Source organism: Leptodactylus fuscus, chromosome 8 (genome assembly GCF_031893055.1).
Source record: "Leptodactylus fuscus isolate aLepFus1 chromosome 8, aLepFus1.hap2, whole genome shotgun sequence".
Classification (NCBI taxonomy): domain Eukaryota; kingdom Metazoa; phylum Chordata; class Amphibia; order Anura; family Leptodactylidae; genus Leptodactylus; species Leptodactylus fuscus.
In genome coordinates, this window is record NC_134272.1 from 33,729,270 (window position 1) to 33,753,887 (window position 24,618).

The 24,618-nt window shown below is 41.4% G+C and overlaps 1 protein-coding gene across 1 annotated transcript; it reads left to right on the forward strand.

The window, feature by feature from the left end:
* Nucleotides 1-1,684: 1,684 nt before the first annotated feature.
* On the forward strand, nucleotides 1,685-24,199 carry ZDBF2 (zinc finger DBF-type containing 2). Its single transcript, XM_075284281.1, has 7 exons — nucleotides 1,685-1,802; nucleotides 11,317-11,406; nucleotides 15,444-15,495; nucleotides 15,969-16,020; nucleotides 19,137-19,242; nucleotides 19,650-19,777; nucleotides 21,440-24,199. Exons 3-7 carry the CDS (start codon nucleotides 15,444-15,446, stop codon nucleotides 24,087-24,089), a joined length of 2,988 nt encoding a protein of 995 aa, XP_075140382.1. The 5' UTR covers nucleotides 1,685-1,802; nucleotides 11,317-11,406; the 3' UTR covers nucleotides 24,090-24,199.
* Nucleotides 24,200-24,618: the final 419 nt, after the last annotated feature.

Sequence of the window (24,618 nt, forward strand, 5' to 3'; positions counted from 1 at the left end):
CGGGACGCAAGCAAGAGCCGAGTGCACAGGCCAGCCGGCGGCCATTTTTTTGGAGGCCGCTACATGCGCAGTACGCACCTGTTCTCCATAGAGCTACAGGAGTGTACTGAGCAGGCGTGCGTAGCGGCCTAAAAAAAATGGCTGCCGGCCTGTGCACTAGGATTTTGCCTGCATCCCGATGTCAGAGCTGACTGCGCAGGCGCCAGAGTGTGACCCCAGCCAGAAGAAGACGCAGAAGAGTCGGTTGCTATTGAAGATGGAGGCGTCGCTGGAGAGAATTCTCTGGCAGCATTGGGGACGCCCCCAGTGCTGCAAAAGAACTCATCTGCATACCGTTAAAAACTGGTATTTCTACTGAACGGCGGGCCGGAGGCGTCTGATAGTCTTTCTTAAGGCTATTCCGACGTGTCAACTAGAAAAAAAAAGTGTTTAAATAATAGGATCCCTTTAAAGTGAAGAGCAAAATCTTGACAAGAGAAGAAAAGCCCATAAAGCCCTTTTCAGCTAATTTGTAAAAGAACACAATCTAGATTTTTATGAAAATGAAGCCGAAATGCAAAATCAAAAAGGCATCATTGGAAAGTGTGGAAGCTGCCCTACAAGATAATGTCATAGGTTTGACACAGCTTTGTTTGCTGACAAACTCCCTATAAAGGGGTTGCCCAGGAACATGGACTTTATGACCTATCCTTAGGACAGGACGTTAACATTTGATCAGTGCAGGGAATCAGCCATGTACAGCTGAATGGTGCAGGGGCTGCCCTGTTAGATGTTTATGGCCTATCGTAAAGGGGTTATCCCAGTGGCGTAACTACCGCGGAAGCAGCTGCCACAGGGCCCGGGACATTAGTGGGCCCGGCGACAGCCGCTACCAACGTGGTTCTTTCTTTTTTCTTAATAGGCCGTTACCGGCTGGAGTGTGAGGGGCCACTAAGGGACATAATAGAGCGTGCAGGAATGCGGAGGAGGAGGTCGGTTGGGGGGGGGGGGGGCACAAAGTGAAGACCACTGGACCTTTCTACTCCTACACATTCAACCTGAGCACCACCAGCCTGAATATGGGAGAGATTGGTGACAGTGTAGATCGCTGAAGCACAACATGGCCTCCAGTCCCGCTCACATTCGGCTTGGCTGCACTCTGACTGGGTTCACACCAGCGCTGGAACTCAGGTCACGAATTCTGTTCCCCTTTCCACTTCAAAAATTTGGAGAGAAAAGCACTGCAAGCCAACCCCATAATAGCCTATGGGGTCCACGGGATTGTGTAGGGGAACCTAGCGTTAGGTTGAATGTGGAGTAGCAGAAAGGTCCCACAGTCTTCACTTAGTAGGACAACCCCTATATGGATAGGCCATAAGATCTATATTCCTGGGCAACCCCTTTAATATCTTTCATTTTTAATACAGTACATTAAAAAAAGCAATGGACCACTACCGACCTTATTTATAAACTCATTGCATGGGGTTAAGTGCACACAACATACTCCCTTCTGCTTGTGTGTGAGGTAGTAACCTGCCTGTTAATCTATGCTAGCATGCCTATAGGCTGGGGATTGTAGAAAGCCATAGCTAGCACCCAGTACACACACAGCATTCAGTAGAGACAGCTCAGGAACCAGCGCATGCGCAGCTCTGTCCAGGACTCACGCCGTCCCGTCTATCCATCCCGTGACTCTATGGTTTGTGTTGTTTGCAGGAAGTGGAATGTACGACCCCGGAAAGAAATGGAAGCCTGGGAAAAGTAGTGGAGGAGAGGCCTGGACACTCGGTACGGCGGGAACGGCGATGCTTTCATTACTGAGGGTGAGAACCGTGAGAAAGAGCTATCCGTCCAGGCCTGACAGGAAACCATTCATTACTAAGGGACGGCGGTACCGGATGCGGAACGCGCCCCGCCGCCCGGTGTGTACTAGGTGCTAATGGCATGTGCACCTGCCCGTTCGCTGTATGTATGTATACAGATATATATATACATGCATGCATATATACATACATATACAGGGCTCCTCACAGCAGGACACTGTCTTGTCACTAGTGGTCTCCTCGGCTCCCTGAATGACTGATAACATTGTGGAAGCAACTTGTGCCGTGTGACTTGAGTTTCCAGCACAACTTGTGCTACTTGTACAGAACATCCACAATGTTTTACATCACAAGCCAAGTGGAGACAGTGCAAGTGCAAGAGATGTAACCCTGAGGAGGTGGATCTTAAAGGGGTTGTCCAGGGAGTAGTCACTGTATTACCTGGACTCAGGGATGCTGATGATGGGCCCAGATGTTCCAGTGATGTCACAACCCATAGGTCATATGAGTCAAAGCAGAGCTCCACCCCCTTCTTTCCTAATCTCACAGCTAATTAATTAATGACTTGGGTTGTTGGGATTCAGTAACTTTGAAAAAAAATGGTTTAATTATTTGCCAAGGCAGAAAAAGGGTTAAAGGGAGTCTGCCATCATCACCCCTCCCCCCTGTTATTTTTTACTTGCTGTGATGATCAAAAACACAGTGGTTTTTGACAATGCAGCTTCTCCACAGTGGATGGGATTAGCCAGGATCTTATTCACTTTCCAGCTACTGTAAATCGCACAGTTTGTTGTCAAAAGCGGGTGGCGGATTTAGTCTTAAACCACTTATCTTATATACTGTTTTAGTGAATATACTGCTCCTTACATTCATTTCTATGGGAGTTTCAGGAGTAATCTGCTTAAAGATGGGGCAGGACACTTCTTATTTCTGCTAGCAGAGAATTCTGCTACTGTCTCACATCGAAATCAATGAGAGGCAGAATTTTCCTTAAAATCAGATAATAATAATAATAATAGTAATAAAAAAAAAAGACAACTGTGTGAACTTATCAAAACTGTCCATACAACAGTATATGAGTGGCTAGTGATTGTGGTGGTGGTGGTAGACTCCTTTTAAAGGGTTTGCCTTGTGAAAGAGAATAGTTTAGAAAAGTGCAGAATGTATTTTTTTTTTTTTTTTCTTAAACTCCTGGCTTTTTTGCCACTGCCATTTTGATGCTTTCTTGTAAATGCTTAAAGCAATTTACAACCACTACACTCCTTGAAAAGTGAGCACACACTTGCACTCTATGTATTTCCAGAAAGTAGTGTTATTTCTACAGATATTTCTAGAGATTCGGGCAGCATATTTTATTTTAAAGAATGGGTACAGACAAGGTAAATATAAATGTTTTTTTTTTTTTTCTCTTAATGTAGATTGTAGCCCCGTATAGGGAACACAATGTACATTTTTTTTCCTATCAGTATGTCCTTGTAGAATGGGAGGAAATCCACGCAAACACAGGGAGAACATACAAACTCCTTGCAGATGTTGTTCCTGCAGGATTTGAACCCAGGACTCCAGCGCTGCAATACTAACCACTGAATATAAATGTTATTGACCTTTGTAAAGAATGAGTGTTTGGTGTAACTGTTTTGAGGTCATGATCTAGACACTGGTGAAGGTCTGGAGGGGTGACGTCAGTACTTGATCAACATAAGGCCGGGTTCACACGGGAGTTTTTTTGACGCGAATTCTGCGTCAAAATCCGACTAAAAAAAAAAAACGTCACCCATTCACTTCAGTGGGAGCCAGTCATTTCCTTTTCCTGCTCGCGGAAAAAAGAAGTGACCTATGCCCTTTCTTCAGCCGGGGATGTCCGCCTCACGACACTCCCTCCCTACTAGGCCCATTCATTTGGGCCTAATCCGGAGCGCAGTGCCGCCACTGGATGCTGATGTACTGTATGCACTGCATCGGCATCCAGTCGCAGCTAGGCATTTTTTGGACTGGATTCTGAGGCAGCCTCCACCTCAAGATCCGGTCCAAAAACTCCTGTGTGAACCCAGCCTAATAGGGTACATCCTCTCACTCATTTCTCCATATATGTCTGTCAGAGAGCAGATACGCTTTCTGATAGATGGAGAAGAGGGGTGAGTGGCAGCCGCCTATTCCAGATGGTGGAATCCAGTATGGGATAGAGCTGGATCTCCTACTGAAGCGCCACCTTGACATAACATATGACATATGTCCTTGGCAGGAATAGGGTTAATGTAGTGGAGATCTGGCCTAATTCATAATCATATAGATGGAAACAGCAACACTCTATCATGTTAACAATACCATGATATTGATACTTCAGACCAGATTTTCAATAGCAATGTCTTCTTTCTCTTCTTGTATTGAGATGGAATGCTGTACTTTACCCCACATTGTCCTGTTGACTCCTTTAGCACCTTTCCCTGCCCGTGGCACGTTGTATTGCGCTGCTAAGAGACGTCCTATGGCCTCCAGGAACACTTTAGGTGTGGTCAGGTTGGTAAGGGGCGGAGATATGAAGGGACATATAACTGAAGCCCCTGTAAGACGATTTTCTATCATGGCTTCCAAAGGCATTTATAGGCAGCCACCTCCGACTATAAGGAGCAGCAATTCAAGATAGGAGGTGGCGTTAAGTACCAGGGAGCCATCACTTGCAGTGGCGTTATTGGGAGGATATTGTTCTGTAATTGTATGGTATTTATTTGCTCCTGTATCGGTGTTTCTTTTCAGTAACCTGTGACTTTTCATGAAAAATAAAAAAAACATAAAATATTATAGCAGTGTGTCTTTTTTTTTCTAAATCTTCTCTTGTAAATAAACCATATTTTTCTCCTTTGTTACCAGGCTGTCTGCCAAGTACAGACAGCTGTTTGACTCTCTTGACCCTTATGTCAGGAGTTTCCCGATTCCAACAGGAGTGGTAACTACTCATACAATTAGATCTCCAGTGTATGGGGGGGGGGGAGGGTGATAATATTTGTTTGGTTTGCTTGGTGGAATTTACTTTAACATCTGTATTAGAACAAATGACAATTAGCTTGTTGTATTACTGAGGCATGTATAGAAATAAAATCCTCTATTTGTCTTATAGCTATTGTTATTCCAGGTGAGAGATTCCCTTTTCTTGGTGCTATTTAGCAAGAGACTGAGAGCGGCTACAGACATGTCAGCAGGCCCTGCCTTCTTTCCTTCTAACCACTAAAGCCAAGCGCCATTACTCTGTCCTCCTCCTCCTTGACCTCTCCTCTGCCTTTGACATAGTCGACCACTCCCTCCTGTTAGAAATTCTCTCATCCCTTGGTATCTCAGACCTGGCCCATTCCTGGATCTCGTCATACCTCACCAACCGCACATTCAGCGTCTCTCACTTGCACACCACCTCCTCACCACGCCCTCTCTCTGTAGGTGTCCCCCAGGGCTCCGTCCTAGGACCCCTCCTGTTCTCCATCTACACCCTCGGCCTGGGCCAACTCATAGAATCTCATGGTTTCCAGTACCATTGTTATGTCGATGACACCCAAATCTACATCTCTGGACCAGACATTACCTCCCTGCTGGCCAGAGTTCGAGATTGCTTAGCGGCCGTAGCCTCCTTTCTCTCCTCCCGCTTTCTCAAACTGAACATGGAGAAAACAGAGTTCATAATCTTCACCCCACCCGTATGGCCCCTCCACCTGACCCATCTATCAAAGTTAACGGAACCCCACTTTCCCCAGTCCCACAAGCACGATGTCTTGGGGTTACCCTGGACTCCGACCTATCCTTCAAGTCACACGTTCAAACCCTCAACACCTCCTGCCGCCTCCAGCTCAAGAACATCTATCGAATCCGCTCCTTTCTCACCCCTGATACTACTAAGACACTCATCCATGCCCTCATAATCTCCCGCTTAGACTACTGCAACACCCTTCTCCATGGACTCCCAGCAAACACCCTCGCCCCCCTCTAGTCCACCTTAAACTGCGCTGCCCGATTAATTCACCTCACCCCCTGATCTTCATCGTCTGCTCCCCTCTGCCAGTCCCTCCACTGGCTACCTGTAGCCCAGCAAATTGAGTTCAAGCTATTAACGTTAACATTCAAAGCGATCCACAACCTGTCCCCTCCATATACCCTGTTTCCCCGAAAATAAGACATCCCCCAAAAGTAAGGCATGGGGGAGGTTTTGTTAAATTGCCTAATATAAGGCACCCCCTGAAAATAAGACATCCCCAAAAACACTGCAGCCGGCAGAACACTATGCACGATGCTCCGTGTGCACAGGTATGCTGGCTGCTGCCTCTGCTGTGATACCACTGTTCCTGCTGCTGTAAGATGAGCTGGGAAAGCATCGTATGCTGCGGGGAGTCCACTCTCCCAGCTCATCCCACAGCAGTCGGAACAGTGGTATCACAGCAGAGGAGGCAGCCAGCTTTCCTGTGCACACGGAGCACAGTGTTCAGCCGGCTGCAATGCCCACTAAGTGAGGCTCTCCGGCACAACCGCCGGAAGCCTCGCTAATCTCTGCTAAGCCCCGCCAACCACTTCCATCACCGTGACCAACAGCAGCACCAGCGCTGCTATAAAGATGGGGAAGGTAACTAGCATACCTCCCCCCACCACCACCTCCTGCACCACCTACAACCGGCAGTCATGCCGGCACTCTGTTAAGGAAGCGCTGGCATGACTGCCGATTGTCCCCCGCTCCATAAGACATCCCCCGAAAATAAGACAGGTCATATATTTCGGAAGAGAATTTAATATAAGACACTGTCTTATTTTTGGGGAAACAGGGTATCTCTGAACCAATCTCCCGCTATCTACCCACACGTAAACTCCAATCCTCCAATGACCTCCTACTCCGCTCTGCTTTCATCAGCTCCTCCCACAACCGTCTCCAAGACTTCTCCCGTGCATCCCCCATACTCTGGAACTCTTTGCCAAGACACATAAGACTTACCCCCACAATCACAGGCTTCAAGAAGGCCCTGAAGACTCACCTATTCGGGAAGGCCTACAACCTCCAATAACACTACTATCACCGCACCACCATCTGTACAGTCTCCCCCTCTCCTTCTGTCTCTACCCCCCTTCCCTCATAGATTGTAAGCCCTCGCGGGCAGGGCCCTCTACCCCACTGTGCCAGTCGGTCACTGTTAGTAGTATATCTACCTGTATATTCTGTGTACTGTATGTAACCGCCAAATGTAAAGCACCATGGAATTAATGGTGCTATATAAATAAACGACAATAATAATGTACATTTTAAGAAGATTAAGTTGACCGTCCGCATCACACTTTAGTTTAGGGGGGAAAAATTCAATGTGTCTGAATATGTCATCTATTGGATGATAATAAAAGCATATAGTTGTGGACTAAAGTTTTCAGACTGGCACAAATTTTAGTTTTCATAAAGTTTGCTGCTTCTGTGTTTTTTAGATTTTGTAGTCGGGGTTTTCTGGTTACTGAAGTACAAATCTCAGTATTTCATAAGTTTTTAAACTATTGTCCATTACATCAAATGTATACAAATACTCAATATTTACGATGTTGATCCTTATTTTTCAAGCCTTCTGAAATCTCCCTGGCGCGCTTCTGACCTATCACCACCCATTCTTGTCTAATCGGAGCTTTGAGTTTATCACAATTTCTGTGTTTTGTTATTTTTAGTCCACATGCTTTTCAATGATCAACAGGTTTTTCCTTGGGATTGAGACCCAAAGAATTTCCTGGCCATGCTCCCACAAGCTCAATGTTTTATACACCAAGTCACTTAGTTTTTACTTTTACCTAGTGATATGGTCCTCCATGACCAAATTGTCCCCGGATGGTTGAGAGAAGTTGCCCTTGATGGATGTTTAGACACCTATTTTTTATGCATGTGAGGGAATGGGGGGAAGGTAAAATTGTGAGTGAGACTCCTCCCTTGGATGAAAAGCACATGGCTGGTCTCAGGATGCTTTACTGTTGGCATTACACAGGGCTCATGGTAGTTCTCACCTCTTCTCTGGAAATTTCTTTAAAAAAAACAAAACACTGAAGCAACAAACTTTACGAAAATCCAAATGTATCTTAGGTGCCAGTCATTTGCCATTATGCACAGACAGTACTTTTTTTTTTTTTTTTTTAATGTTTTCTTTTCACAGCTGTCCCCTACACAGGAAATTGTATAGTTTAGGGTGAAGAACCAGTCAAAAAAAAATTGCCCACCACCCATTTGTAAATGAGCCTGTGGGTGGTGTAATATTATTGAATAGCTTGCTGACAGCTTTATTGTTAAGGTGTGTTCCCCTTCAGAATGCTGAGCTCTTCTCTTCTTCACACCGGGTTTCCTATAAGAACAGGAGGTCACACTGACAATGGCGGTCTATTGAAGCCTTGATCTGACTCACATAGACTTTCTTTGCAAATCTGACCACCTGTGCATACAGGAAACACTGAGAGGACTGTATTAAGATGGGCGATTCTTACACCAGTCTCTATAAAAAAAAAATTATAATCAGGTGCCAGAGTTACTAATAGCTCCAGGAGGGGTGCCCATAAAAAGACACAGGATATGCCATAAATGTCTGATCGATGTGGCGCCAAATCTGTCTTTGAAATGAAACCACTCTTGAGAATCAGTCGCCCAGCTCTCCGTTTCCTTGTTCTCACTGACTGTGAAATCCAGATTGTCAAAAATGGTTGTGTCTTACAGAAACAGTGTAGTTCTTTGAGCTATGTTATTGCTACAGCTCCCATACACTTCTAGGTGAATTATGGAAACAGCATAGCTCAGAAGTTACATCATCTCTGTTAAGAGTATTCTGGCACAAGAACTGAGATGTGCCAATTTTCACCAAAAATACCAGGTTAAGGTGCATTTTTGGCCACTGTTAGAGGAGAGGTAAGTGGTCCAGAGGGGAGCACATAACTTCACAGCTAAGCTATCAGTGAGTTATTCAATAACATTACACTACATGCCAGCTTATCTTAAAATGGAGTGCAGAACAAAAAATGTGTTTTACTTTAAATGATGTGCGTCCCAAAAATGAAAACTACAGCTCCCCCTACAAGGCCTCCTATTAACCAGAAAAACAGCAACATTATAACTTCCTCCGGTCATTCAAGCAGATTTTCTATCAATATCTATGACCAAGGTGTAACGATTAAACTTCATTTACCATGTAAGACCGGGTCACATCTTTTATTCTATGGGGTTTTAGTAGGTGACACGTGTGGCTGTGGGACTAGGGATAGGAGGGATGAGCTCTTACTGGGTTTTACCAAACATCATCCTCTTAAAGGGGTTTTCAGAGATTGGTGGGGGTCTGACTCCTGGCATCCCCACAGTGGCCATGCCTGGTAATGCAGGTCATTGCCCTTCACTTGGATGGCACTCCGCTGGTGACTGATAGATGTGATATTACAGTCACTAAGTGGTTGCATTGCATTGTTGAGGTTCTGAGAGTTGGAACTCCATTGATCTAATATTGATGTCCTATCCTAAGCATAGGTTATCATTTTTAAAAAGCCAATGCAAGCATATGTGGCACCATTGTAGCCCAATATACAAAGACTGTGCAGGAGCCAAGGCAGAGGGGTAAACAGGAAAATATGTCTTATATTGTTATTTTAGATAATTCCTCCCTCGCAGGATGGATTCACACCAGCACTTCCATCCCCGAATCCACTTGAAAAATGCAAGCAGGACTTTTCTCTCTACATTTTCAGGTGAAAACCTGGTGGACCCCATTATAGTCTGTGGGGTCTGCAGGTTAACGTAGGTAACTTGTTTTTAAGTGGATTGGGTTTTTGCTTTTTTGGGTCTCCAGTCAGACTCAAAGAAAGGAAACCGGGTAGTGTGAACCTAGAGTTAGACAGATTTTTGTTTCAAACCAGACTACCCCTTTAATGAGTAGAAGGGAATATTAGGTTATATGGGTAATGAGCAACACTTTGTTGCCCAAATCTCAGTCAGTAGCCATCTCTGAAGGCATAAAAATCCTCACATATTACTCCAAGCATAGGATGCTGACATGTACCATCTGGCCTGTGGGGTCTAGGTATATAAGAGGGGAGGGCTGAACCAAGTGGTAACTTTGGGAGAAAAGACGGGTGCAGTGTTACCAAGGGGAAAGATTTGGCTGGGTCTGACACTACTACTGGCATTTATGGTCTCTACTCTGACTACTAGTTGATAAGAGGAGAGACTTGCTGAAACTGTTTTAGTGGAAATGGGGCACTACAGTAACCAAAGGGGGGGGGGGGTCTGTGTTAGGTAAAGGATGGTCACTGCTGTAACCAAACCAGAAAGCTGTAATAGATGATGTGATTAGCATTGAAAACAGGTAGAGGGGTGTCTTGCACTTCTCACGTTTGGTAAACTTGGCAGTAAAAGAGGTTTTTTTTAGTATTTGAGGCAAAACCAAGAATGAGTCCAAAACATGGAAGAGGTACAAATCTTTTCCTTGTAGTTTCTCCTCTGTTCATGTTCCACTCTTGGTTTTGGCCTGCTAAGTTCTATAAATACTGGTGTGTTTGGGCACTTTCATATGGCTCTATTTGGGCTAAGAACTATGGTCTGAGTGTGGGCCCTATTTCCTGGCCCAACCGAGGGTCCTACGACCTAAACCTACATCATTGTACCAATTTTATAATGCTGTGAGCTTCAGAATTACCACTGCTCTGCTGTCATGCACAGACCGTTAAAAACATTGGGTGTGTGAATAGGGATGTGTGCTAGCTATTAATACAATGGCCAGCACACAGCTGTTGTATTGAGTTGGGCGGGGGTGGATGGGGTTTTGCTTCAGACAGTTGTCTTGGGCCCTATAAAATGTACAATGAATGTGAAAGATGAGATTCTCAGATTTCATATGCCATCTAGATAGCAGTTCTATATTATTTCTGTATTAATTCCAGTGATGTCAGCAGTTGAGAACACACTCAGGATATGGGAGCGCTTTATACGTATGTGGCTTTATACGTAAGTTTAGATATGCGCTAAAGAGTTCGGTCACCTCTCATGACATGTCTGCTTTATCACATCCTAATGATATAATAACTCTGGAGCAGATCTTCTTACGGCTCTGTATTATGCCATTCCGCTAGAATTCCTGCTAGACATTTCTGAATAAATTGTCAGCTGGATCTGATCATTCTCATTGTCAAGTAGGATGTCCCCAAGATAGCCCGGCCAAGGGCAGACGGTGCAGGACCCCGGATTCCCAACTGGTAACAACCACATGTCAGTTTATTTCTAGACTTCTTTAAGGAATAGCACAATGTAGTTAGCGAAAAGCATGCTCCAGAATTCATATAACGTGGAATACAAGCACTTACTGAAACAAATCTGTAAGGAGTCATGTTTGACAGTGTAATGAATGGAACAAGACAAGGATGTGCAGCCCTTACCTAAGCAATGTGTTTGTCACATACTTATCTTTCTGAGAGCAATACTCATTAGTTTAATCTTTTTACTGTCATTTTATTCTTTTTTTAATCACAACTTATCTTCTCTGTCTCACAGATGTCCTTCAGAGATGACAGTGGTTGATGTGTCCGCGTTCGTTTCCACTGGTGACTAACAACAGACAAGTAGAGAAACAACTATTAAAAGGTATGTGAGCAATAAGGAATATGTGCGCTTCTGCTATATGTGTGAAAGAATATCAGCATAAATGTAACACCCAATGCTGACTGCTAGGCCTTTTGGTTTACACTCCTCTAAAGGATTATTCCCTTTACACAATCTAATGGCAGATCTTTTTCCCAGCCAGTTGGATAAGCACTGCAGCTTCTTGCACAGAGTCGCTGGATAAGGGCTTTGTAAAGAACTGCAGGACACCTCTATTTAAGTGGATGGGAGGCCACAGTGCAGGGAAACCGTGAAGGCGATATAGCCCTTTATTCTCAGAACTGGTGTTGGCAAGTGATTCCTGCCAGCTGGACTGCCACCATTCATAAAGTGATGGCATATCCTAGTAATTGTTATTGCTCTATGTGGTGGGCATGGCCTGTGTATACTTTTGAGCTACCTTTAGATTATCTGCTTAGCACATTTTGGCTGTCATGCTATCCATAACAATTGCAGCAATCATTGTATTTGTTAATGCCACATAAGACTTATGAACTGACACCTTGTAGTCCCAGTTCAGAATTTGGAATGCTAATCTAGCTCCTTCATACCTGTAAGCCCTCTTAGACATTCAGAAGTTTCAAGAGACCTTACCTGGCACATACCCCATGTATCAAAAGACGCATTGCTTCTAGTAAGTGCAGTGGAAAATGATATGTTACTTTGATACAGTGCCTTGCGAAAGTATTCGGCCCCTTTGAACTTTTCAGCCTTTTACCACATTTTAGGCTTCAAACATAAAGGTATCAAATTTTAATTTTGGGGGGAAGAATCAACAACAAGTGGGACACAATTGTGAAGTGGAACGAAATTTAATGGATATTTTAAACTTTTTTAACAAATAAAAAACTGAAAAGTGGGGTGTGCAAAATTATTCACCCCCCCCTATAATTTGTAGAGCCACCTTTTGCTGCGATTACAGCTGCAAGTCGTTTGGGGTATGTCTCTATCAGTTTTGCACATCGAGAGACTGAAATTCTTGCCCATTCTTCGTTGCAAAACAGCTGGAGCTCAGTGAGGTTGGATGGAGAGCGTTTGGGAACAGCAGTTTTCAGCTCACAGAGTTAACAGAGTCCAAACACATTTCATTCATGAGGCCCATAAAATCTCGCCAAGGTTCATGTGGAAATTGATACCCTATACATATATATGGCATTATCCATGTGAACAGACATAACTGAATTCAATATATATTTACTCTTGAGGAATGCTTACTTTTGACAGCCCTTTTTAGTGGTCTGGTTGGTTATTTGCTTTTTTTTTTTTTTTTTTACGGTCATGCGAATAAGGCTTTACATTGACAACTCTAGTTTTAACAAACATAATATAGAGAACATATTGATTTGTGTTACATGCCAGGGAGTTAGGTCACAGTAGATCTTAAGAATAGGAGAGCTTCTATAGCGAATGTATATGTATAGAGTCAGTCATTAAAGGCTGTTGACCCCAGTAACCATGTTTTTCTTCATGACCTTTTGTAGGTAAATGCTGGAATATCTATTAAGCTGTTAGTGTTTAATAAAATGAACAGAGGGAGGATTGAACTAAAAATGACATAAAAACTGGATGAAACCTCTTCTGTTCTCCAGATGGCCACTTATCTACATGATAACTTTCTTTCCTGGCATTAGGAAGCGTTCCTCCCAAGGTTGCAATCTTGGTGTAAAGGACTATAACCCGTGGCTTAAGAATATAGCTTCTCATGGGTCCTTATTGCCAAGCTTTCTGCTGACTTTGTTTCTTTGTGTCATTTTTTTGTTGCTTTCTTCTTCTTTATAAGATATTGTGTTAGCATTGCCCACTTTCGCCTCAGTTTGTGATTCCCTGTAACCAACATGAGTCCCTGTGTATACTGCTAATATCTGTAAGATTTTGTTCAGTCTGGACATCAAATTTCATCAGAATTGGTGGGAGGTTGTTATGGTACTGCATGCAGTGGTATTCTTCCTATCACTATGACTGATGCTATTGTGACTGTCTGCCATTGGTGGTATCTGCCATAGGATGGATTTACCACCACGACATAAGTGTAAACAGAACCCAAGGGAGTCTATCAGCAGTAAATTGTTTATAAATGCAATAATAATACCTTATAAAGGTGATTCTACAGTTTCCAAATATGACTCTATTATTCAGCTTTGGAGCCTCATTTTCATGTAAATCTCAATTTTATTCTCACTCATTTCAACATTAATAAAAAAAAAAAAAGATTTTCTGAAAAATGGGTCTCCGAAGCTAAAAACAAAGGCATAAAACTGTAGAATCACCTCCTCAAGATACTGGGATTAGGTTTATATCGAATTCACTGCCAACAACGACTCAACTTCAAGTCGCAAGCAAATTTAATTTGCATTATTCATGTGATCTAATCAAACCTATGTGTTGGAAAGCTTTGTGGTGTCCTTTCTTACAAGAGTCTTGTTGTAATAGGTAGATGCTATTTTATGCTTCTTTCACAATACACTTTTACAGTCCATTTTGATCCATCAGACCAGTGAACTGTAAAACTGTCAGAATGACTGATACACACAATATACTTTCACTTGTTACCACTGACTACAATGTTACGCTGTATTCACACATGTTCATAGCTATGTAGTGTGAAACAATAGCACATACTTTATCTTCCTCATCCCAGTTCATCTCATTGATACCTCACAGATCAGTGAAAAAAACCAGCCTAATTGGCACAGTTACCGTATTTGAAAACACTGTAAGGCCAAGGCCCCACGGGGCGTCCCGCAGCAGTTTTGGAAATCGCGGCGTGTCTGCCTAGGCCTTGATGGTGTTTTCCGACCCCAAACCAAGTTTTCAGTTGAAGTTTGGTGGTCTGAGACCTGGAACCAATACAGATCAGCTGTTGCAGTAGCCTCCAGGTGTCAGTAGCTACTTCATTGGCCAGGTGTAGGTGTGCAGGCTGTCCAGTGGCAGCTTCGCCATCCGGAGGCTGCTGCAGCAGCTGATCTTTACAGGGCCCAGGTGTGGGAACCCCACAGATAACATACTGAGAACCTATCCTGTGCATAGATCATAAGTATGAAAACTCGATTTGGATTTAGAAAACCCTTTTAAGAAAATAGACAGTCAACTATGAGGCTTTTTATGTCTATAGAAAAAGAAAAAAAAAAACAAACGCAAAATGCTGTGCTTTTTCCTTCCACCTAAAGAAACCTTTAACACTGTATTTGGGTCCAGTGTTGGGAATTGGAAAACAGTTGCCAATTCTGGCTTCAAAATTAAAAGGATTCATTATTTTATATTGTAATATATTATATTATTATTTTTATATATAGCACCATTAATTCCATGGTGCTTTACATTTGGGAGTTACATACAGTACACAAAATATACAAACAAATATAATACTAACAGTGACCGACTGGCACAGTGTGGTAGAGGGCCCTGCCCGCGAGGGCTTACAGTCTATGGTATTGTATGATTAATTTGATGCACAGTTTATTACACATTTACTTTCATGGGAATTCAATCGCTGGCATTTTTTTTTTTTTTTAAATATAGATTGTGAGCCCCACATAGAGCTCACAATGTACATTTTTCCCTATCAGTATGTCTTTGGAATATGGGATGGAAATCCATGCAAACACGGGGAGAACATACAAACTCCTTGCAGATGGTTTTTTGCCCATGGCGGGATTTGAACACCAGGACTCCAGCGCTGCAAGGCTGCAGTGCTAACCACTGAGCCACCGTGTGGCCCCCCGCTGGCATTTTTTGTGTATTAGAGGAATTGACCATGACTGTCGGCCATTTTTGAAGGAGCCAGAGTCAGTGGAAATATAAAGGCGTTGGAGTTTGTAGTTAGGCCTTCCGGCTCTCTAGCCCTTGTTTTTTATAGTCTTTTGTTTTGATTCTGTGACTGATTTAAACAACGGACTGTAAAATGGTAGTGTGAATGTAACCTAGTATACCTTCTTATTTATAGCTTCTTACTATATTGCATGTTGGCAGGTTATTCTGTTATGCTTTACATGATACTTAAATACTACTTTATTATACAGATGTATGATAAGAGACGGCCATCTGAAGAGGATTCATCTGCTTCAATACAAGGTACTGCTCTTTTATCCTTGTATGGATCCAATCCATAGTACAGGCTGCTATAGGACAATACTATAGATTCATTGCCTCCAGTTTTATACCGTGCTTCTCTTTGCTTTTCTTTCCTGCACTTTTGTTCGTTTCTTCTTTTTAAATCCTAGATTGATAATACAGAAGAAAACGGTTTAAAGTGTCAGTTCTTATTGACTGACACAAAAATATGGTTTACTGCATATTTGTGTCTATCAAAAAAAAAAAAAAAAAAACAGACAAAAACAGTTTGTTTTTTTAAAGTTTTTTTTTAACATTGACGTCTATGTACGGTAATTGGATGACCATCAGTTCGATTTTTTTTGCGTTTGTTTTTTTTTTATCTGTTAAAGGGATTTAAAAATGTGATCTATATAGAGGCTTCAATTATTTTTTCTGTATTGTAAACCATAATGAAATATTTCTCAGCGCCTTTGTATGGGGTTTTCTTGTAGATGTCGATAGGAAAGGAGAAGCAAGTTATGTTAAATTGGAGAGCACCAGCAGGTAAGACGCTTACCTAATGAGCTAGCAGCCTATATCATATAAATACATGCATTTTAGATTGAAAAAAGACTGAAGACCATCACATTCAACAGTTTTAGGGTGCATTCACACAGAGTAACGTGCCGCATGACCTGGCACGTATACACCGTGTGAGATTTTGAGCGCCGTATAGCTCCCATTGATTTCAATGGGAGCCTGGATCGTATACGGCGCGTTATTTTGTGGCCATGATTTTGCGGCCGCAAAATAACGCTGCGTATACGAGACTAACTCCCATTGAAATCAATGGGAGCGTATACGGCGCTCAAAATCTCACATGCATATACGTGCCAGGTCATGCGGCACGTTACTCAGAGAACCAAAACATGTGCATGACATAGACCCAGTTCATCATAAAGTGAAAAAAAATGGCTTCCTGACCCCTTCTGGTTTGGACAGGTTCCTGAATCTACATTATAACTAGTAGCTCCGTAGTGAATATTGTGGTGTACAAGGAAGATAGGTGTTTTTTTTGTTTTTTTTTAATTACTATATTTTCTGCCATTACCAAATATATGTTCCATAATGTATTTATCCTGGTCGGTAAATGCCATAACAGAAAAAAATATCACCATGCCCCAATTGCCTTTTTGATCCCTTCCACTAAAAGTCATACTTGCGATCGGTTCACACTAGTGTTTGGATCCATATGGGGATCTGAACGATGGAGAGCCCATGCGCTTAAAACCTATTAGTGGAGGTCACCTACCAATCCCATAGACTATAAAGGGGTCCGTATGTTTTCCACGTGTCCACACGAATCATATGGAGAGAAAAGTGCTGCTTGAACTACTTTTCTGTCCACATGATTAGTGCGGAAAACACATGGACCCCATTATAGCCTATGGGGTCTGTGTGCTTTCTTAGCTAACCGCTTTTTAATGCATTCGGTATTCTGTTCGGGGGTCCCCAAGCGGACTCCCCGAACAGAGTACCGAATGCAGATGTGAACCGGGCCTATAAGCAAATTTTATTTTGGGAAAAAAGGTATTTATTTATTTATTAATTAGATACATTTTGCATAAAGCTAATTGTGCTGACTGAAAATAAATGTAACGCTACTTTGTCTTTGTTTAAATCTTCTCTGCTGTATTAATGGCATATCCGTTATGTCACATATATATTATGCAGTGTATATATAGTATCTGGTTGTTATATGTACTTTGCAGTATAGAAAGACTTTTAAAAAAATGACTAAAATAATATGGGAATATTAAAGGTGTCAGACACTGGTATGTCATTTTGGACTATCCTTCTTTACATTGTATAGCATTTTTCTTTCCAGTAGACCATCTTCACACGTTGGTTTCCAAATATTTTGCTGGACCATTTTTCATCTCCCTTTATATTATTGCTCGTCTCTTATATCTCATTTTTATCATGGAGCCACGATGATGAAGTATCATGTCTGTATGAGAGACTGAAAAGGACACCGGACAAATTAAATAACTTTACTTACAAAATTGACCATGCAAAAGGAATTGTTTAAAATTTTGACTATGATGAAACTATCATTTACAGGAAATAGTTAATTATCAATATTTTTAACCCTTCAAACCTGGAATAATCTATACAATGGATTCAGGATACTTCACTGTTGGATTCTGTAAGCTCAATGAAAAGAGCGTATACTGTATACTATGGCTGGGTTTTTGTCTATTACTATGTTGTTCCTGAAAGTTATTGGACTATGGATTGGATTTCCATTATCATTAAGCATGGTAATTACATCTAGTAGTATTCCAAATATATCATAACAATTTGTTTCTTGACCATATTAAGACAGCTTAGATTACTTCATGTTACAATAGATCACACTGTTGGCATACATTGGATTACTGGCAATCTAAGAAAACGTTACGCCTATGGATTGGGAAGTTTTTCCAGTGCATACATAGAACATAGGCTGTTTTATGCGCTCTGGACGCCATGCACTTAGGCTACTTTTGCTTTATGTGCCACCCATCCATTTAAGGTCTACGCCAGGAAGTTTGGGCAGAAACGAATCATAGACCGCTATCCACCCAGCTGGTGCTAAGGCCCTACATTGTGGAAACACAGCTTTTTTGTTACAGATTCCATTCCTTTTGAAGCCAATCTTGACTTTGGCTTCAAAATGCTGACGTGCAAGGCCGCGACCTTAGGGTGCCAATGGGCTCCCGTGGTTTTTTTTTCTTCTTTTTTTATCAGGTAAGAGACTCTATTTGCTTACTGATCCCTGATCCTGCCCACGAATACCTCCACTTCCCCTTCAGAATCATAACATTGCTGACTTAGAAATGATATGGAATGCATGGAGACTCCTGGAGGTGACCGTGGGCAGGAGCAGGGATCAATACTCTTGCCTCGGCCAGCGGACGTCCTTATTTGTTTGGCGAACCTTGTGAGATTCATCTTGTGACTGAATACGTCCGAACTGAAACTGCTATTATTATACTTTGGGATCTCTTCAGAACCCAGAGTATAATGATCGGAGGCCCAGAAGAGATGATCAAACATAAAAAATATATATATATATATATATATATATATATATATATATATATATATATATATATATATAAAGCCTGCTTCTCCATGGTATAGACTACAAACAAACTCAGTATATAGCCTGATCCTGCACTTCAGTTTCATATTATTCCCCTAGTTTTTGCTAACCTATTAATAAGCGGTGATAAGACACCTTTGGTTCGACCACATTGTCTTTGCATGTTTCTCTCAGAATCCACATCTTGCGCAGCCTTGTCATGTGAGAAAAGGTTAATAGAGAGGAGACACGGGCTAAAACCTTGAGTAAATGGAGGGAGAAGGAGCGAGTATGCGTCACCCAGAATTCCCACTTAACTCTGAATTTGCTGGTCTACAAGCACAAGACATCTGTAAGGACACTGATCTTGAAAACAATACAGGAACAGCAACACAGTGTATATGGTGCACATACCCTTTCTACAGCTCCCTAAAGCAATAAGAATAGCCCTGCCAGATGTTCCAAATCAAATCATAATATTAGAAATGAGTATGTAAAGGGTGAGGGATCTCCTCTCATGTATAAAATTTGTACCACTTTTTTTTTCAAGTGAAAATGTTCAGATCACGGAGCAGTCAAGAACCAGTATACCTCCAGGGCATTACAGGCAAGGATACTGCAGCTGCTGCCAAGTACATTACATTAACCTAGAAAAGGTAAGCTAACATTTACCACTTATAAGAGAGGTGTTCAGTAATGAAATAAGCTCTCATTTCTCATATTGTAGTAGTATATACCATACACAAATGTGCTGCATTTAGGAGGACGTCGTCCATTCTATAGCTAATAAGTTGTTTTTATACAGGTCCATTACAAGTTGTATACAGTTTATTTTCTTATACATTGAATTCTCCTTATTACAAACATAATTTATCCGGTTTTACAGTCCCAATACTTATGTTCAGCACTGATATTTCTATTACTTGATGTGAATGTAATATGTCTGCACTTCCAATGCCAGTTTACGTAATGAATGTATAGTTAGTTTAGATTGCTGATCTTTACCTTTCTACATGTCCAAGTGACCAAGGCATTTACAGCAAATGTTTTAATGTTTCCTTAGCATCTTGCAAGTGACAATCACAGACAGCTGTCTACATGCAACAGGAACCGTTTGGGAACCACCTTGTTGATGGAGCGTTTCCTGCAGGATGTTCACCTTTATCACCCACAGAATTATCATGATATAAGGTAGAAATTACACGTGGACCAGTGTCACAATCATGAAAGATGACAAATTAATGACAGTAATTCTCCTAATTTGCAAAACCTTGAAAATTTTGTACATAAATGTTCTATTGAGAAGATTTTATAGAAAACAAATAAGGAAAGGGAAATAATAAGCCTAGAAGGGGAGGCTGTCCAAAATGTTGGCAGATGGCATGCATAGAAGACTAAAGTAAGAAAAATGAGGATGTAAAGCCCAAATCAAGATATCGGTACAAAGGGTCTACATAGATGTGGAAAGGATAATACAATAGAGTGGAATAAAGGAAGAAACCAGGTGCAGTAGCACAACTTCTCTTGTCAGATACTCTACAGGCATCTGCTGATATTGCAAACATGGCCGCTGCCTCAGAAATCCTGTAAGGCTGGGCCAACCTTCTAAATGCATAATGCCAACCTTTTTATGCCAAGAGTTGTATTACTCAATGCCATTCTACTTTATAGAAACATAACAAGATACTTTATTGTACTAGAAAGGATATGGCTACGGCAACACAGTGGCTCAGTGGTTATCACTGCAGCCTTGCAGCACTGGGGTCCTGGGTTCGAATCCCACCAGGAACAACATCTGCAAGGAGTTTGTATGTTCTCCGCGTGTTTGTGTGGATTTCCTCCCATTCTACAAAGACACACTGATAGGAAAAAAATGTACATTGTGATCCCTATATGGGGCTCACAATCTACATAAAAATGAAAGGATATGGCGTTAACATAAATGGATATTGGGTTACTCCAATATAAAGTGTTCATATGGCAGTAACTGCAGTTTGCAGTCTCTTCATACAAAACCCATATGTGAAAGCTGTGTAAAGTGAAATAAGACTGGGGCCACGCTGCGATTTGTTGTAGAATGACTATTGATTTTAACTATTTAATTAAACTTACAGCTCTCTAGGTTGCAGTTTACAGCAAGTGCACAATGTAGACGATGCCCTAATAGTTGGTTTGTCCAAACTGCATATTTAAGTAGCCCTAAAAAAAGTGTTCATATCTCCATTAGGATTTACGTTTTTCTGTTCCTTTAGAGGAATAGAAAAATGTAAATTCTTAATAGGGAAGATCCTTTATATGACAGACCAAGACGAATCCCAAGAGGCTTCCATTATGGTGTTTGTCATTTTGTCAAACACAAAAGTCTGACATGCAGCGCTTTTTTAGTCTGTAGTTTTGACTGTTTCTTCAATGTGAACGCAGCCTAATAAAGTATTTTCTTGCGGACTCCACAGAGGATCCATTATTGCTACTTGCAGTTAAGGGTAGTGAGATTTTATTTTAAAATTTGTGAAGCTTTACAATATTGTACAGCGTGTTATGGAACATGCCCTCAAGGTAAAGTGTGGATATATTAGACATCTTCATTGAGTAACACGACATACAAAGTCACTGGTATTGTGAAAAAATGAATTTAGATCTGTTCAATGTCAGCAGCAGGTCAGGATGGAATTTTACTTCTCCATGATAAATTCATTTACTGCATGCTGTATGGTTTTGGGCTTCCTCTTGATCAAGGGGTCTTTTGTAGTTATGAAGGCTGATCTTACTGGGCTTATCATGGACTGCCATATATTTGATAGTAGCCTATTTTCACTTTTTTCAGCCTTTTCGCTTTTTTTTTTTGTTTTTCAGACCAACATATGATGATATTCCAGAAGCAAATTTACTTTCTTCTACTAAAGAAGACCAACTATGTAATCCATCTTTCCAAACAAACGCGTTGTCGTCTTCTATGGTACCAAATGAAGGCTTGGACATGAACAACGTGTCTGGAGGTGGTTTGAGGTACAACTACAGGAAAATGACATTTACACAGTCTCATGATAGAAATCCTGACCAGGGCCACAGCTCCAAAAGTGATGACCCTCATCAGAATATTCTAACTTTTCACAGTAAATTAACTGCCTGCCAAGAATCTGACAATAAAGCGGTAAATATGGCAACTTACTGCTCTCCATTCAAGACTTTACCTTTGACTCCATCTAGCCAGCAGATGAACAACAACAGTTTTGAAGCACCTTATCCCAAATTGTGTGTGGAAGCGAGTAAAAATAAAGAGACAAATTATAGAAAGGGAAGGAAGAATCCTGGGCTTAATGTAACCACATGTTGTACAACGGGTTTACTAAACAAACAATTCCATTCCCAAGGCAGCTGTTATAACGTGACCTCAGGATCATTATGTGGAATCAAAAACACATTGAAATCTCAGGAGGAGAAAGACAATATTCTCAGGGATTGTCTGGTGGACGAAAAACAAAGAGATGTTACCGGTGAATGTGGGTGGTATAAATCCCTCAAAGAAACCAACTTATTAAGAAGTAATAAAACCACCGTGGATGACATAATTGATGAAGTCATATGGAAATACTGCCACGAATCCTCATCAAAGCTGTTACAGGAAAGAGATAAAGAAAGTGTCTTATCTTTAAACGTTCAATCCATTATTGGTAACACAGAGGCCTCAAGTCTAAGTTTTGACTGGCATGTTCCCCTTCAGTGTGAAGACGATCATTCCAAGATGATAAATTTAGACTTTCTCAAGGAGTCCAATGTAAATGTTGATGAAGACTATGAGTCCAAGCTTAAATGTGTTCTAAGAACAAGCCCCATGCTAGATAAAGACATAAAGCCTGACCTTGAGGAAGAAATTCTTCCAGCACTGCCTCATGTGCCTCCATCTTTTGTTGGTAAAACCTGGTCGCAAGTAATGTATGAAGATGACTTAAAGGTCGAAGCTCTTGTTAAACAGTTTAGAAAAGGGAAATTCCATTGCTACTTTGAGGATGGGCATTTAACGAAATCTGGTAGGAAGAGGCGTCATAAGAGTAAAGAAACAGAGAAGAAGTGTGAAGTAAAGGCTGAAGACCAGAAAGAATGTGACCAGATTGATGTTCTACCATTAATAGATCATCATTCTGAGATTGACAGTATTAAATCAGAAAAACTGTTGCAACCCACGCTTCCTAAACCTTGCAAAAGAACTTGGAGACAAGCTTCACGATGCCAAGTTGTTAAGGTGAGCCATGGTACTCAGACAAGTTTGGTGAACTTTCCGGTAGTCAAAAAGAAAGTCATGAAAAGTGAACAAGCAGCAGTTTTTGATTTTGTGGAGGAAAAGACACCAGACATGAAAACTCGAATGTGTGCTTTAAAACTTCCAGAATCTTACACCAAAATATTGACTCCTTTACAACCCAAGACCATGGTCTATGTTCTTTCCCACCCAGACTTAAAACCAAGTACTAGTAAACCAGCTTCAATCCGTAACAGAGGCCGTAACCAGTACTCTACTGATAGTAGAGACTCGGTATTTTATAAGTACAAGCAATCTGCTCTGAAGTATTATGACCCTTTAACGAATCGAATCCTTAAAACGCCTCCAAGAAACTCAATGCGAGGAATAGGCGCTAAGGCACCCTGCGTTCGGAAGTTGTTTCGGACACTAAGTAGTGACGTCAATGTTGATAACCTAGAGTCGGAGCAAAAGGAGTCCAATAATTCTAAAAAATCCCTGAGCAGTTGTTCTGTTAGTTCTCTACATTTTGAGTCCAGCACAGGAAAAGATCGAAATTCAAGTATTAAGGGATGCGGATCTTCGGTGAGCACAGAATATATGGGCACGGCCTGTGTGAAATCTGGGAACCCTGATAAGCCTTATGCAAATTTTTCTCTTTGCCCCTTTAATTCTAGTTTCACCCAGACTAAGGAGGACATCCAGCCTAGTCCCATGATTACAAAATCTATTATAAAGCCTTTAAAGCCAAAGAAAGTGATAAGAAGAGAATCTTCTAAACCCTCAACCAGGAAAACCAGGGCACGAATGGAACCTAGAGTTGTCACAAAGCCCAAGGATAATCTCCATCGAATGGTTAAAAAACTAGCACAAGCAAAAGTTACACGCAATAAGCAGCCAAGTAGAAAGTCTCCCTCGGAAGTTGCAAAACCTACAAGGGGAATAGTTCAGTCTTTTCAGCCCAGTAAGAAAGTTAGAGGCCGAAGGAGTCAGCAGTCTGCTGGAGAACACGAAAAAGCACTTGAAAAACCACAATTTGTTTCACGGAGGCCTGCAAAAAGAAAGCCAAACATATCTAAAGTGGTGTCAAAAAAGAACAGTCAGATGAACTACCAAGAGAAAATTGTTAAAAGAACTCGTAGCAGAGTCTCCGAGGGTCTCGTCCACAACACCAGACACCATCTAAGGAGCAGACATAAAGCTTCAACCACAGATTCTAGTTCAAGGACTATCACCAACACAATGACAAGGAGAAAAGTCAGATGAAATCCTGGACATCTTTACTTCCAAACTCCTAAAACAATATAACACTGTCTGCTGGAAAACGGGTTTTATAAAGAAATGTTTTTAATTTTTTTTTATATTTGAAAATTCTAACTATTAAGCTAATTTCAAAATTATTTTACACATTTCCATTTTTTATAAATTGTAAGATGCTAGATTGGTTTATTTTATAAAGCTATGCTAACTATAATCTTGTAAATGTTTGTGTGTTATTGGATTGCAGATTTTAAGTGGGATCAGAATCAAGAAAAAAAAACCTAAAGCTTATCCCCATAAGGAGAACTGACTATGGGAGGAATTTTTTTTAAAACCTTAAAGGGATTCTATCATTAAAATTACATTTTTTCTCCCTAACACATAGGAATAGCCTTAAGAAAGCTATTCTTCTCCGCACCGCCGTTCCGTAGAAATCCTGGTTTTCTTCGGTATGCAAATGAGTTCTCTCGCAGCACTGGAGGCGGTCCCAAGCGCTCAAACAGCACTGGGGGCATCCCCAATGCTGTGAGAGAAA

Bases quoted from the DNA above. Each gene is read 5' to 3' on its own strand.
- ZDBF2 (XM_075284281.1), top strand. From the start codon at position 15,444: ATGTATGATAAGAGACGGCCATCTGAAGAGGATTCATCTGCTTCAATA. The intron at 15,496-15,968 runs GTACTGCTCTTT...GTTTTCTTGTAG, and splicing joins TTCATCTGCTTCAATACAAG to ATGTCGATAGGAAAGGAGAA. The intron at 19,243-19,649 runs GTAAGCTAACAT...ATGTTTCCTTAG, and splicing joins ATTACATTAACCTAGAAAAG to CATCTTGCAAGTGACAATCA.